General features: G+C 56.2%; 1 protein-coding gene across 1 annotated transcript in view; it reads right to left on the reverse strand.

Annotated features, from left to right (window-relative positions):
• The window catches only part of COL5A1 (collagen, type V, alpha 1), a 185901-nt gene that overhangs the window by 145409 nt on the left and 26144 nt on the right, over window positions 1-14348 (reverse strand). Inside the window, exons 5-6 of the mRNA XM_011991540.1 lie at window positions 2516-2647; window positions 1116-1253 (exon numbers count right to left, since the gene is read on the reverse strand). Coding sequence (XP_011846930.1) covers window positions 1116-1253; window positions 2516-2647 — 270 coding nt within the window. The remainder of the gene's footprint in view (window positions 1-1115; window positions 1254-2515; window positions 2648-14348) is intronic.

Raw genomic sequence — 14348 nt, forward strand, 5'->3', positions numbered from 1 at the left:
AGGCCTAGAGGCTCGGTGCAGGGGCTGCCCCCATCCACGGGGGTTGGGGACAGAGCAAGTGGGAAGAAGGTGGCCCAGCTGCGAGCCCCCAGTCACCAAGCATGCTCGGAATGGACTCAAACCCACCCAGTTACACACCAGAAAAGGGCAAATCATATATCAATATTTAAAAAAACAAAAGTAGCCAAACATTCCAGGCTCTCAGAGCAATGTGAGATGACCAGATCACCTTTCCCCAGAAGGATACAGACACGCTCACATACATAGGTTCATGCACACCCGTGCCTGCACGCACACACGCTCACACACACTCACACACATGCTCACACACACACATGCAGTTTCATGCACACCCGTGCCTGCATGCACACACGCTTACACACACACGCTCACAGACACGCTCACACACATGCAGGCTCATGCACACCCATGCCTGCGTGCCACATGCTCACACACACTCCTTCATGCACACACGCACACCGCCCATGCTCACGCCCCACCCTCTTTACCGCTGACAATGGCTCTGAGGCTGGACAGCCTCCCTCCCCAGCAGAGCACCCACCCATCCCTACTCCTGCATGGGGCCCGGGCCCTGCTAGGCGTGGCCCTCCAGCTCTCACGGCTGCTCACACACCCTCACAACGGTCCCCAATTTCAGAGGTGAGGGGGTGACAGCCCAGAGAGGGGAGGACCCAAGGCTGACCTCAGACTGCATCACCCCCCGCCCGGGGAGCCCCTGAGCTCTGCTCTCTCCTCTCCCACCACAGCTACACCTATACTTGAGGAACCCAAGAACCAAACTCATCCTGGGCCTGCTCGAGCCCTGTGCCTGGTACAGGGTGGGGACCGGGGCCAGGGCCCAGAGATGCTGGTGGATACTCCCCTGTATACCTTGCATCTCCCAACATCCTCCTCACGACGGAAAGCCCAATGCTCCCCGTGACGGCAAAGCTTACACAGCCCGCAACAGCCAGCTCCCTCACTGAGCTGCCCCCGCAACCTTCAGCAGACAGCCCCCAACCCTCCACCCTGACACGACCTCTCTCAGCCTCGCCCTCCTCTGCACCACAGTCTTGAGAGACCCAGCCCAACCCAGTCCCCCGCTCAGCACAGACCTCGGGAACCGCTGTGGTTTCTTTGGCAGCTTCCACGGGCTTCTTGCTGGGGGTGGGCTCCTTCCCCAGGTCTTCGGGGTCTTCATAGTAGGGGTATTCGTAGTAATACGTCTCACCCTCGCCGTCTCCTTCCGTGTACTGAAAGCGAATTGCGGCCCCGTGAGGAAGCAGCGAACCCACAGGGCGACCAGCCTGCTGTCCTTCTGCAACCTCCAGATTTGGCTGGGAAGATTGCATGCCACGACGCCCCGTCCAGCCCCAGGCGTGAACCTCCCTGTGGGTCCCCAGATGGGGTTCCTCCCTCTCCAGCTCCTTGGAAAGCTGACGCAGCCTCATCAGAAGCACAAGGGAGAAAGCGGGGGGACACCAGGTCCCCTTGAGCAGTCAGAGAAAGATGAGCCCTCAAAGGTGAAGGCCTCTGGTCCTTTGGAACCCAGGCCAGAACAACCAACAGAATGGCAGGCTGTGCAGCCGTCACCACGTCACCAGCAGGCTCCCGGGCCTTCAGCCCCAAGCCTCAAAGCCCAGGGACCCCATGAGAGGGGCTTCACTGGGACAGAGCAGGCCTCGTTCTGAGCCCATTCCCATACCAGGAGCTGGGAGGTGACTGGCAGGAGGCCGGGGCAGCAGGGACTCAGCTGGGAGCTCTGTCCAGCCCCTCCTGGGGTTCGTAAGATGTGGCCTGGGCCACGGGGTTCCACAGCTTCCTGAAAGCTACCCTTCCTTCTCTCCTGACTGGTGGTGAAAGAAGGAAGACCCAAGGAGAAATAAACAGGATTTAATATTACAGATGAGAAATGAGAGGCAATGGGCCCAGGGCATGGGCGAGCATTTTCATGCAGAGGTGATAGAAAGAACTGCAAACAACATAAACTGCAGTGCCACGAGGGTGGGGGGTGGGAGGGGGAGGAAAGCTGACCCATGGACATGGCGGGTCCCAGGAAGAGGGACAAAGGTGTCAGGCACGTGGCTGCCACTCTACAGCACACTACACTCAAAGGATCCGAGGGCTGGCCATTCTACAGTAGACAAGCCCAGGCTCCGTCCTCTTTGGCGAGCTGCTCATGGCCCCTCCGGGGACACCTGTGGCATCCGTGCTCACAAATACCCCATCAAGGTCAAGCCCAAGGGTGAGAGAGCACTGGGCGTTCATCATCAAGGAGCTTGTTCAAAAGGTTAAAGGAGAGGGTTATTGATGACAAACGCTGTGACCCTATCATTCTGGGCAGTGCTATTTAGTAAAGTGAGTCAGATATCCCAATGTTTACTTCCTGAGTCCCTCTGAATTCTCACCCAATGGATTTATTTAAAATAAGGGTCCCATGGCTTATGTGTCCCTTCACCAACCATCCCAAGTAGTCTGCTCTCGCCCCCCAAGATCCCAGCCAGAGTTAACTCACATATTCATCTGGATTGGGGTCCTGTGACTGTGGGGTGTCAGGTACTGCGGTGTCACAGTCAGGGCTATAGTGCTCGCAGTAATCATAAGCTGCCCGGTGGTCCGAGACAAAGAGCAGCTGCTGGATGTCACCCTGGAAAAGAACAGATGCGCATGAAAAAGCAGCTCACAGAGCACTCGCATGGGGACCTGGGAGACACAGCCCCATGTCTTGAAGCAGGGCAAAGTCCAGACCAAGCCACAAGATGAGCTTGTCCTCAGAGTCAAACATTCTCCCTAGAAGCTGCCACTCACAAAAGACACCCAAGGTAGGCTGGCCCATCCAACCACCCATCCATCCATTTACTCGTCCATCTACCCATCCATCCATCCATCCATCCATCCATCCATCCACCCACCCACTCATTCATTCATCCATTCACCCATCTATCCACCTATCCATCTACATCTACCTTCCATCCATCCACCCATCCACCCATCCATCCATCTATCCATCCATTCACCCATTCACCCGTCTATCCATTCATTCATCCACTCACCCATCTATCTACCTATCCATCTACATCTACCAATTCTTCCATCTATTCACCCATCCATCCATCACTCATCCACCCATCCATCCATGTATCCATCCATTCACCCACCCATCTATTCATCCTGTCTCTTATACACATCTAGATGTGTATAAGAGACAGCATCTATCCATCCATTCACCCATTCACCCGTCTATCCATCCATAAACCCTCTATCCATCCACCCATCTGTCCACTCATTCACTCATCCATCCATCCATGCATCCATCCATCTGCATATATACATCCTTCCATCCATCTACCCATCCATCCATCCACTCATTCATTCATCCACTCACCCATCTATCCACCTTTCCATCTATATCTACCAATCCTTCCATGCATTCACCCATTCATCCATCACTCATCCACCCATCCATCCATGTATCCATCCATTCACCCATTCATCTGTCTATCCATCCATCCATTAAACCCCCTCTATCAATCCACTCCTCCATCCATCTGTCCACTCATTCACTTATCCATCCATGCATCCATCCATCTGCATATATACATCCTTCCACTCATCTATCCATCCATCCACTCATCCTTCCACCCATTCACCCATCCATCCACTCATCCATTCATCCATCTACCTATCTACCTGTCCATCCATCCACCCAGCCATCTATCCACTCATTAATTCATCTATCTATCTATCCATCTAGGTACATCCATCCTTCCATCCATCTGTCCATCCCTCTACCTATCCTTCCACCCATCCACACATCCATTCATCTGTCTATCCACCCATCTACCCACCCACCCATCAATCCACCACTCATTCACTCATCCATTTATCAGACACCTGTTAAACACCTGCCAGATGCCAGTGCAATGCTGGCAGCTTTTGCCTGTTGTGAGAAACAGCCTGCATTCTCACCCACCCTAGACCCCGAGGGCTGGAGGTACCCTGCCTCCTTTGCCATTACCCCTCAACCACTGGGGGAGAGAGTATTTTTAAAGAGGTGATGTCTGGTTTCTCAAAAAGTTAAAACTAGAATTACCATATGACCCAGTAATTCCAATCTCAGGAACTGAAACAGATGCATAAACAATTCACCCAAATCAGTTCACCCTCCAAACAAAGCAGGTACTCAAACAAATAAAAGTATACAAGTGTTCATAGTAGCATTAGTCACAATGGCCAAGAGATAAATGCAACCCACATGCCTACCGACAGATAAATGGATAAAAAGAGTGTGGTATGTGCATAGAGCGGAACATTATTCAACCATAAAACAGACGGAAGTACTGACCCACACTACAAGGCGGATGAATCCACGCTGCTAATAACTAAACTCTTGGGTTCATTGTGAGCAGCCTACAGTCTGACTGTGTCAGCCAGGAAAAGCATGCAAGCACGTATTCCTTCTTCCTCTAACCACAATGTGTAGACAATTTATTTCATTATTCTCCGACCACGATGTGCGCACAGGAGAAACAAAAGGGCTGCTACTAGGAATAAGAAACGCAGGTCTCATAAACGCTATCTGCAGATATGAAGATGACAGGCATGCTAGGTGTCACCCTGGGTGTTTCAAAGCAGAGGATCTTTTGACCATAATCAGACGCATAGAAGCCGACCAATATAGTAATGATTACAGCAATGAGTGATGACGATTTAGATCATGTTGACCACAGATCAAGTACTAGGCAAAGAGCCTGCACATGGTCCTTCTGTGCCCTCAAGAACCCTATGAATTGTGTCCCCTAATCCCCACTCTACAGCAGAGGAAACCGAGGCCCTGTGAGGTCACCTGTCCAGGGTCCCCCAGCGGGTGGGGCAGGATCAGCCCAAGGCAGCCTGCAAGGTTCCAACCACTACACACCCCACCGCACTCAAGGGAGGGAACGAACACGGAGGACCATGTCCAGGTGCTGGAATCCTGTCACTGGACACAACGCTGCAGGCAAGGGGAATTGAGGCAGGGCCAGGTGCTGAGTGCTCTGGGTCTGGAGCCCATCTTGCCACCCTGCATCACATCTGCACACTTTTCCAGAGCCACAATACCCAGCAGGCTGCAGGGTCAGGGTGCCCAACCCCATCTGGAGGATGGCACATCCTCCACGGTTCATCCGAGCCTGGTTCATCCGAGCCTTCATTCCATCCAGGCAGAGGCACCACCTCCCACGGCTGAGGACCCTCTCTGGGCCAGGAGGAGTCTAGTGACAGCTTTGTCTCTGCCATGAAGACGCTGGCCTGCAGCCGCGGTGGCTGTGACGTGGCTTTGTGCTGTGTACTTCTGACCCTGCTGAGTCACCCTCAGCCCCAGGGTGCCAGTGTTCTGGAAAGGGCTGGGGGACATTCACAGCTGTGACCTCTCTGCGCACACCCGTCATTGTTTCGAGGGCTGCTCTCTTCCACGAAGACCCTTGGTGTGAGGGTCTGGCCACAGCAAGACAGGCACTGAGACTTCGATGGAGCGGGTGGGAGGACCACAACCACCGCGCACACGGGTGGGGCGGAGGGAACCCCAGCCCGCAGGCACGCTCAGAAAAGCAGCAAGCTCTGTGTTGCCAGACAGGCCCGGCCTGCACACCAGCTCCGCCACTGCCTGGCTGTGGCCTGGGATGAGCCTGCTCACACACACCTCTCTGCTCCCTGCTTTCTCTCTGAAAAAATTAGCATAAAATAGCGGCATTCACCTCACAGAGCTGTGGAGTCCTCCAGGCAAAACTCCTTGTATACAGAAGGCACTCAATAAGTAATGCAAAAGATTTTGAGGTCAATGGGGGAAGGCGTGTGCTCAGGAAAAGCCCTGAGTGGGCAGCAGGTTTGGAGGAACTGGGTGTCAGCACAGGGCTGACGCAGGATGCAGGGTGGGGCCCAACAGCAGGTGTGAGAGGGTGGCAGGGAAGAGGCCACAGCAGCCAGGACAGTGCTCCTGAGAGGGGAGGGAGCGGTTCGAGGCAGGATCCGAGTGGAAGACCTCAGGGCTCAACAGGAAATGGATCTCAGCACCAAAAAGGGGAAGAAAGTGGGGTATGTGTCTGCGGTTACCGTGGGTGACCCCAACCTGTGTTTAAAAACCTCAAACGATGAGCGAGGAGCTCAGAACCCTCCCCAAGCCCACCTGACTCTCCAGGCAGCTCTGCCAGGTGTAAAGTTCCTGCTCCTGACTTCAGCCACACATCCACATCCACACCTGCCTCCGGGTCACAGGCAGATGGACCCACCTTTCTCAGCACCACTGTGCCGCAGCCCAGCCACAGCCCTTCTGCCCATCTGCCCCTGCCTCGCCCCATCCAGAAGGGTGCAGCTAGGGTTCTGAGGTCTGCCCAGTGCCTGGGTGCACGCCAGCACCTGTTCCCTTGCAGGACTCAGGACTCACAAGGGAAATTTCTGTCACCTCCATTTAACAGATAGAAAGAAGGGGTTGTGACAGGAGACATCACTGGCCCCAACTGCAGAACCACAGAAGCAGTGGCCAGGACCTGGAACCTATGGGTGCAGCGGGGCCCCCGACACTAGCTGACCCAGCCCTGTTTCCCCTGTCCCCACATCTCAGAACAGATGGAGCAGCACAGACAGAGACGGGTGCTCCTCCCGCAGGCCTCAGCCCCAGAGCATGGGGCGTCCCTGGCCACCAAGTACCTACCGCCTCATCTGAAGTTTCAGGGACTATAACCCCCAGCATCACCCCACATCATGGACAGCACTGCCGAACCCCCCCCAACCTAAGTCCTTCCTCTCCACAGGATGCCTCAGGACAGTGTTGCAGGAAGCAAATGAGGGTTGGCGGTCACTGGGGGCTGAGCTTGCACCTGTTCCCTGGGCTGGGGCATCTGCTGGGCTGAGGAGGGTACTGGGTGACAGGTTCCTCTCCTTCCAGACTTCACCTCGGGGGCTGTGGCCCACAAAGGGACAGAGCACGGGGACGGGGAGTGACCAAAGACAGCTACCTGCTGCTCCCCCCTGCCCCTGAGACCTCATCACAGTAAACTGGGGGCATTCTGAGGAGGAAGCAAGAGTGGGGCCCTGATGAGCACAGCCCTCAGCATTTCACACCTTCCCTCCCCGACGCCAACCCTCAAACGGGATGCCCTACTCTCCACCCCTTGAGGCCAGCACCGCTGCCCACCTGCCCCACCTCCCTCTCCCTCTCCGTCCCTCTTTCTCCTTCTCTTTCTCCCGCACCAGAGGATCCTGGCCCATGTTTCAAATTCTCCAGAAGACAAGGAGGAACAGTGAATCAAAACCACACATTTTTATTAAGCAACATAACTTCTGGATCAAATCTCATCCAATTCAAATAAAATATGTTCTCCTTTCAACTGGCAATTTGACATCTGAATATACGCTCTCCAAAGGCACTTCAAAGAAGGAAGAGAAGCCTCGGGGGCCTTCAGGGGCAGCTGTGGTCCTGGGCCCTGGTGCACCCCTGGATCCAGCTCTGCTTCCCCGGAAGCCCCAAGCTCCTCGGATCATGGGTGTGTCCGGCACACCCCCGTACCCCAGGGTGTCCAGCACGGCGGCCATACCTTGCAGGTCCTGCATAAGGTGCTGGTGCTGGTCTCAGTGCATGTGCGCACACAGCACCCAGGCACACCAGCACGACCACCAGGGCCCAAGGCTGGGTAATGAACACCCACAAAGGGAGACAAAGCCTAAGGTGTCCCCAGGTGCCCTGCGCTCTGATCCCAGGCTGACCTGGCCCTCAGCCAGCCCTACGTTGTGGCCTGCCCACCACGCCCCCAGATTGCAGCCATGAATAGGCAATAAGTAGGACCAGGCGTGAGGCCTCTTCGCTTCAGTGCCCCCTCCTCTCTGCAAATGCACCTGCTTCGTTCGAATCATCACCCCACCAAATCCTCAGGTGAGTTTTCACACTAGTAAGAGCCAGTGTGTTCTGTGGGCACCACTGCCAAAGGGCAAGGGTCTGCCCAGCCCACACCACCCCCGTGGAGAAGGAGAAACCGAGGTGCAGGTGCTAAGGCTTAGGCTCAGACTGCTGCAGAAGCAGGGTCGCTCTAGACCCGGGTCCCGGCCCAGGGCTCTTTCCAGCCCACCCACTGCTTCTTCCCTACACATGCAGGTGAGGGAGAGGGCCCTGAACACCTGGGTGCCCAGCAAGGCTGTCGACGAGCAGGAGCTTCTCTGCAGGACCCCAGGGAGATGGGGCCGTAGCGAGGGATCTGCTCCAGGCTCCAAGACGGACACATGCCTCCCCTGAAGCCCAGCAGGCTCCCACAGGCCAGCGCCATGGCTGCACGAGCTTTCACTGCTTCTGTGCCACCTCCCAGGCAGGGCTGAGAAAAGGGTTCCGTGATGTCTGCACCCCCACATCTGCCACCCAGCAGACCCCCACAAGGACTGGGAGGAGGAGGAGCTGAAGCTGACGCAAAGGCTGTAACCCACTCTGCAGGACTCCGGTGAGATACCTGCCTCTGCCCTGGGCCGCCCCTGGGGCCACCTGATTCTTGCAAGTCCAGAGGCCCCAGTGCATGGGACTTCCGGCTCTATCCTCGGGGCTGTGGGTTGGTGGCTAGTCCACTGCTCAGAGCAGAGACGAGATAGTGATGGGATCCAAACACAGTCATGGGGTGCCATCGGGTGACAAGAGGCACTGAACAGCCCTCATGGGGTCATGGGGGGTCCTGGGCAACCCTGTATGGGTACTATGGGGAGGTTACAGGGTGGTCCTAGATGGGGTACTATGGGGGAGCCTGGGCAGCCCTAGATAGGGGTGCCATGGGGGGGATACCTGACAGCCCTGGATGGAGACAGTTGAGGGGACCCTTGAGGGGTACCATGGGGGGCCCTGGATGGGGACAGTGGGGGCCACACTGAAGTCCTCCTGCATCTCTGAGACCCGTGTCCATCGCTGTCCTGGTGAAAGATGTGATGGGTCCAGGGTGGAGAGAAGCTTCTTCCCTGATACTCACATGCAGCCACACACTGTGTCCTACCCAGCAGGTGACACCCGCGGAACCCTGGGACCCCCAGAGACTCCATGGGGTGTGCTTGGGGAGTCCTGGGATTCAGGAGCCATAAATGCTCATGAGATTCTAAGATGCAGCCAGGACTGGAGCCACCTCTCACAGACCTCAAAGGCAGCCGTGGATGCGGGAATGCCCCTCCTTCTGTCAGTGGTACCCGGGCAGTTCCTGAGCCTGCGCTCCTCCTTCTGGAACGTTCACTCAGAGTCAGCTCCTCTCTGGAAGCCAGGTTGGCATGTGGAGACGTCCAGCCCAGCCACCTACCAGCCAGGCAACCAGCCCCTGGAAGCCACCGTCTCCCCATTTCATCACAGGAAATCTCAGCCTCCCCTGACCCCCTCTAGGCTGTGTGGACCAGATACACAGCTCTGCCTGAAGCTCAAGAAAGCCCTAGGCAGAGATCTGCCCCGGTGCCCTCAGAATCCTTCTCAACCCAGGGCTTCCGGCAGCCACTGCCCACTGTGCTAGAGAGGGCACGCCACCCTGGCCACTAGAATCTGGCACACACCGTCTTTCAAATACAAAACTAGGATCATAACTTCATGTTGTATGCTGAGAGCATTTTCACAATGCCTCCTGTGATACGAAACCAAGCTCCAAACTACAGACCAGGAAAATCGGACGACGAAGCCACCTCTCCTGGCAAAGCCTTGCCCGGCACTGGCTGGTGGGAGGTGCTGGCCACCTGGAAAAAGGGCCCGGGGCTGGTGGGCAGCCCCTGCTTGGGCGTGGGTGTGCTCATGGTTTTTCAGGGGACAGGGACAGGAAACTGGGGCTTGGGACTGGGTCACAATGCACATGCGCAGCCAAAGAAACCCCAGAGAGACCTCAGCCTGCAGCCTTCCAGGACCCAACCCTGGGCCTCTAAGAGGCTGGTTGTAGGTCAGAATTGTCCCGTGGGTCATGCCCTGACCCTTCCTGAGGCACTGAGGAACCCCAGGAATTTCTTAGCTGCAGCTGCCCTCTCAGACAGGTGGGCTCTGACCCCAAGAACCTGCAAGCAGCTTGACCACAACCTCAGAAAGGCCCATGGTCCCCACAGTCCGCCTCCCAGGTGCCATCAGAGCCTCTGGCACACAAGCACACGGAGCCAACCTGATGCCCTGCCCAGCAGTGGCCCATGGCTGTCCTCTGATGTCACATCCAACTGCTGGGTGTCATGGCACACGCCCCATCCCTGAGCAGGGCAGTAGATGTCACTCCCGACCTTCCTCAGACACGCCCCTTCTCCACCCTTCATTGCTCCTTTCTCCCCATCCTCCATCCTCCATCCTCCTACCAATGATGGCAGCTGCCTCCTTCCTGAGCCGCCCCCTTGCCCTGGAAAGGCAGAGGCCGATCGCCACCCGGGATATGGAGCATGATGCACTGCCTTGCCCCTGTCCTGCCCAGGCCATGAGATGAGCATGTGAGGTGCTGTGTCTCACTTGCTACTGTCCTCTTCATGCTGTTTTCCAGCCCTCCTGCAGGGCCAAACACCCACCAGACGCAGGGAAGCCCATCCAGCAATCCCATACTTGTAGGCCCATGGCCAGCTTGCAGGCCAAGCACCAGGACCTGGGGTTGCTTGGTGTGTTGTGTGACTGTGTGTGTGCACACGTGTGTGTGTGCATGCGTCCGGTACCGTATGGGTGCAGGTGTGCACTTGCACACATGAGGCCATATGTGTACTGTGCACACGTGTTTTGCATTCATGTGTGTGGTGTGTGTGTGCATGACATACATGCGTATGTCGTGTGCACAGTATACATACATGTGCAAGTGTGACCTGGGTACATGCACGCACTTTTACGCATATGTATATGGTATGGCATGCCTTGTGCACGTATGTGAACAGGCATGCGTGTGTGTGACACACATGGGTCCTGGCACAGCACTGGAGATGGCCCCGAGGTGCCTGGGACTCAGTCCCCTCCCTTAACAACAGCCCACAGGTCCTTGAGGCTGCTTGTCCTAAGCCCACCCCACTTCCCCGCTCCAACGTGACAGGCGGTGTTGACATGTCGGATATCCTCAGCATGCACCGCCTGTACCCGGCCTGCGTTGGGAAAGACCCTAGTGTTTCACACTGACCTAATTCCCAGCCCTACCTCACGCCTCAGCAAAAGGGACTTTTCCTACAGGTCTGGCCCTACTCCCCTTCTTTCAGCCGCTCCAGGAGGAAGGCAAGGCCTCCTTTCCACTCTCTCATCCCCATTTCACAGATGCAGCAACGGAGGGTCTGAGAGGCAGTGCCACTCTTGCAGGGCACATGGGAAGAGGGCTGACTGGGGCTCCTGAGTCTCCGCCTTCAGCCCCCACAGTCCCCACCCCAGAGCTGCCCACCTTGGAGTCAAGGCCATCGTGCCAAATCACACATCCTACACACGGAACGGCCATAGGCTCCCAGTTCCCACAACCTTGTCCCGTCGCCCACACAGCCCTAGGAGCAGGGGCAGGCACCTGCCCAATTCACCTGGCGGATTCAGGCTTCTCCTGTTCCATGTCTTGGCTTCCCGGGCTGAGCCCCTGAACCACTCCATTTAACTTTCAAAGCCAGGACCCAGCACGAGCTGCCCCACACAGCTGGCCCTGTGGCTGCCCAAAGAAGCAGGTGGCAGCCGTTTTCACGCCATCCCTCGCTCTGATAACTGACCACTGTGTCTCCCTTTACATTCCTGGTTTCTGCCCCCTGCCGGGTCACTAAAGTGCCCTGGAAGTTTCCGCCACCAGGCCAGGGTCATTACGGCCATTCTGCTCCGCTGTGGAGCCTCTGCCCACGGCACAACTGGCGGCCGCGTTCAACGGAAGACGGGTCGGCGGCCGCGGCGGGAGCGTGTTGTCCTTGGCTCTGGCAGAGACGGGAGCATTTTGCTGAGAGAATCAGTTCTGCCTTTTCTACTAATGAGACTGTATCCAGGCTGCGTTTCTGCTGTGAGCTGAGGAAATTGCAAAGTTTTCATTGGAGGGCCTCATAAGCCTGGGGCCATGGAGATGGGAAACACGGGGCTCACCAAATTACAGGCTCCCGTGGCCGGGGCCCCCAGCCCGGCCTGCTTTCTCATGATGCTGTTCCCTGCTCAGTGCCTCCTCTGCCATTTAATCGTGCAGTCCTCCTTTCAACTCCTTTCAACCCAATCCCCCCATCCCTGGGGTGAGCCAGTCCCCCACCACTGCCTGACACCCAGGCCCCCTCCTCATCCAACCGAAACGGGTTCCACAGGAATCCCAGCTGAGCACTCTGCTTGTCCTGCAGATTTTATCACCCGATTTTAGCCAGAGCACTTCCTGCTGGTAAACAGAGACACAAATTATTTGAGACAAACCCTTCTCATTGGAGGCTGTGGGAGAAAGCAGTCAGCAAGCATGTTGTCCAGGAGAGACTGCTGTGCCACTGCCAGGCCCTGCCACACACCTCCCCTCTCCTGGCAAGCGGGCACATTGTCCAACCTGCCATATAAAACGCAGCCCAGCTGAGTTAACACGCCGACTGGAAGGGACAGAGGCAGGGAGAGCCACAGGCGGTGCCAGGGCCGGAGCTGGGTTCACCTGCCCCTTGCTGACTGAACCTTGCCCCTTGCTGGCTGAGTGATCTCAGGCGTGTTCACAAACCACGTTAAACCACGCTTCCCCTTCTGAAGCTGGGGATGGAACAACGCTGGCCCCAGAGGCTCCTGGGAGGGTGGAGTCTGGCCCTGGGCTCTGAAACAGGAGCTAAGAACATGACTGCATTCCCTGCAAGTATGGTACCGTCATTAGCAGTCTCACGCACAAGGCTTCCCTCCCGCTGGGCCCGGCAGATTCTGACAGACACGGCCAGAGCAGCCTGGCCGGACGCCACCGGTGCCCCTTCTCCACGAGCCACTTCCTTGACATCCATAGCACTGCACACGTAGGAGACCACCAGATTCCCCCATTCCAGCTGCCCTGGGCCCCAACCAGTCACACTTACAATCTCGCTTTGATATTTTTCATGCGTGAGTCATACAAAATGGAAAAACAAAATGCCCCCAAGCCAGTGAGGTCTAAATAATTTTTTCCATGGTTTTCACAGCACCTGTGAGAACGAGTTTCACACTATTAACGAGAGTGTTAGAGAAGCATTTTCATGTCGTCGGAAATTACTTTCTGCTGTCCCCACCATGTCCTCGCTCGCTGCCTCCTGTCCCAGTCCAATTCTCACCTGCAGCCACCAGCCCAAGACGCATAGGGTCAAGTCTACTCACAACAGCTCTGGGTGCGAGGCTGCAAAATGACATATCTGTGTCTCCATCATGGGGGCAGGACACATGTGTGCAGAGAAGGGGCATGATCAGGTCAGAGCCTCATGCACACCCACAGGGACTAAAGGGTCAGCTCAGCAAACTGGGAAAGGGGGGCCTCATCTCTAGACCAAGGGACAAAACAGCAGCACCAGTGGCAGGGGCTGGGGGGCAGGTCCACCTCCTCAAAGACTTGCCATCCAAAGGGTGGCGGCCTCACAAAGGCCTGCACCTGTGGCTTGGGCAGTGCATACTTAAGCTGCTCCTTCCTTCTCCACATCTGGACTTTTGGAGCAGTGGGCCTGCAGACACTGTTTTATGGCACACGGGGCATCGCTGGGCACAGGGGACATTCACTCGGTCCAGGCTCCCCAGAATGAAGCCACCTGACCCTTGGCAGGACTGCCCAGAGAAGAATGGCACAGGGAAGGCATTGACCACAGGAGGCCGGGGCACTGGATCCCTCCCTTGTCATCTGTGAGGATGTCAGCATATGACTAATTACTCCAGGTCTCCATTTGTTGATAAAACAGGATAATAAGGTCTACCTCACGAAGCAGAGGACTAAATGGGATTGCACCAGAACACTGTCTAGAGCAATCAGCATCCACCAGCACAGCCTCCACAGCCACCACCAGCACCAAAACCACAGAACCACCACACTACTAGCATCACGACCACCACCAGCAGTGCTACCAGCACCAAAACCATAGAACCAACACACTACTAACATCATTACCACCACTATCACTACCACCAGCATCACCATCACCTTCACCACTACCATCACCATCACCACCACCACCACCATCACCTCCACCACCACCTTCACCATCATCACACCATCACAATCACCTCCATCACCACCTCCACCACCATCACCACCACCAGTATCACCATCACCTTCACCACTACCATCACCAACATCACCACCACCACCATCATCTCCATCACCACTTCTACCATCATCGCCATCACCACCACCACCATCACCTCCACCACCACCTTCACCATCATCACACCATCACAATCACCTCCATCACCACCTCCACCAGCATCACCACCACCACCACCATCA

The sequence above is a fragment of the Mandrillus leucophaeus genome, unplaced genomic scaffold, assembly GCF_000951045.1.
Source record: "Mandrillus leucophaeus isolate KB7577 unplaced genomic scaffold, Mleu.le_1.0 Scaffold398, whole genome shotgun sequence".
Lineage (NCBI taxonomy): Eukaryota > Metazoa > Chordata > Mammalia > Primates > Cercopithecidae > Mandrillus > Mandrillus leucophaeus.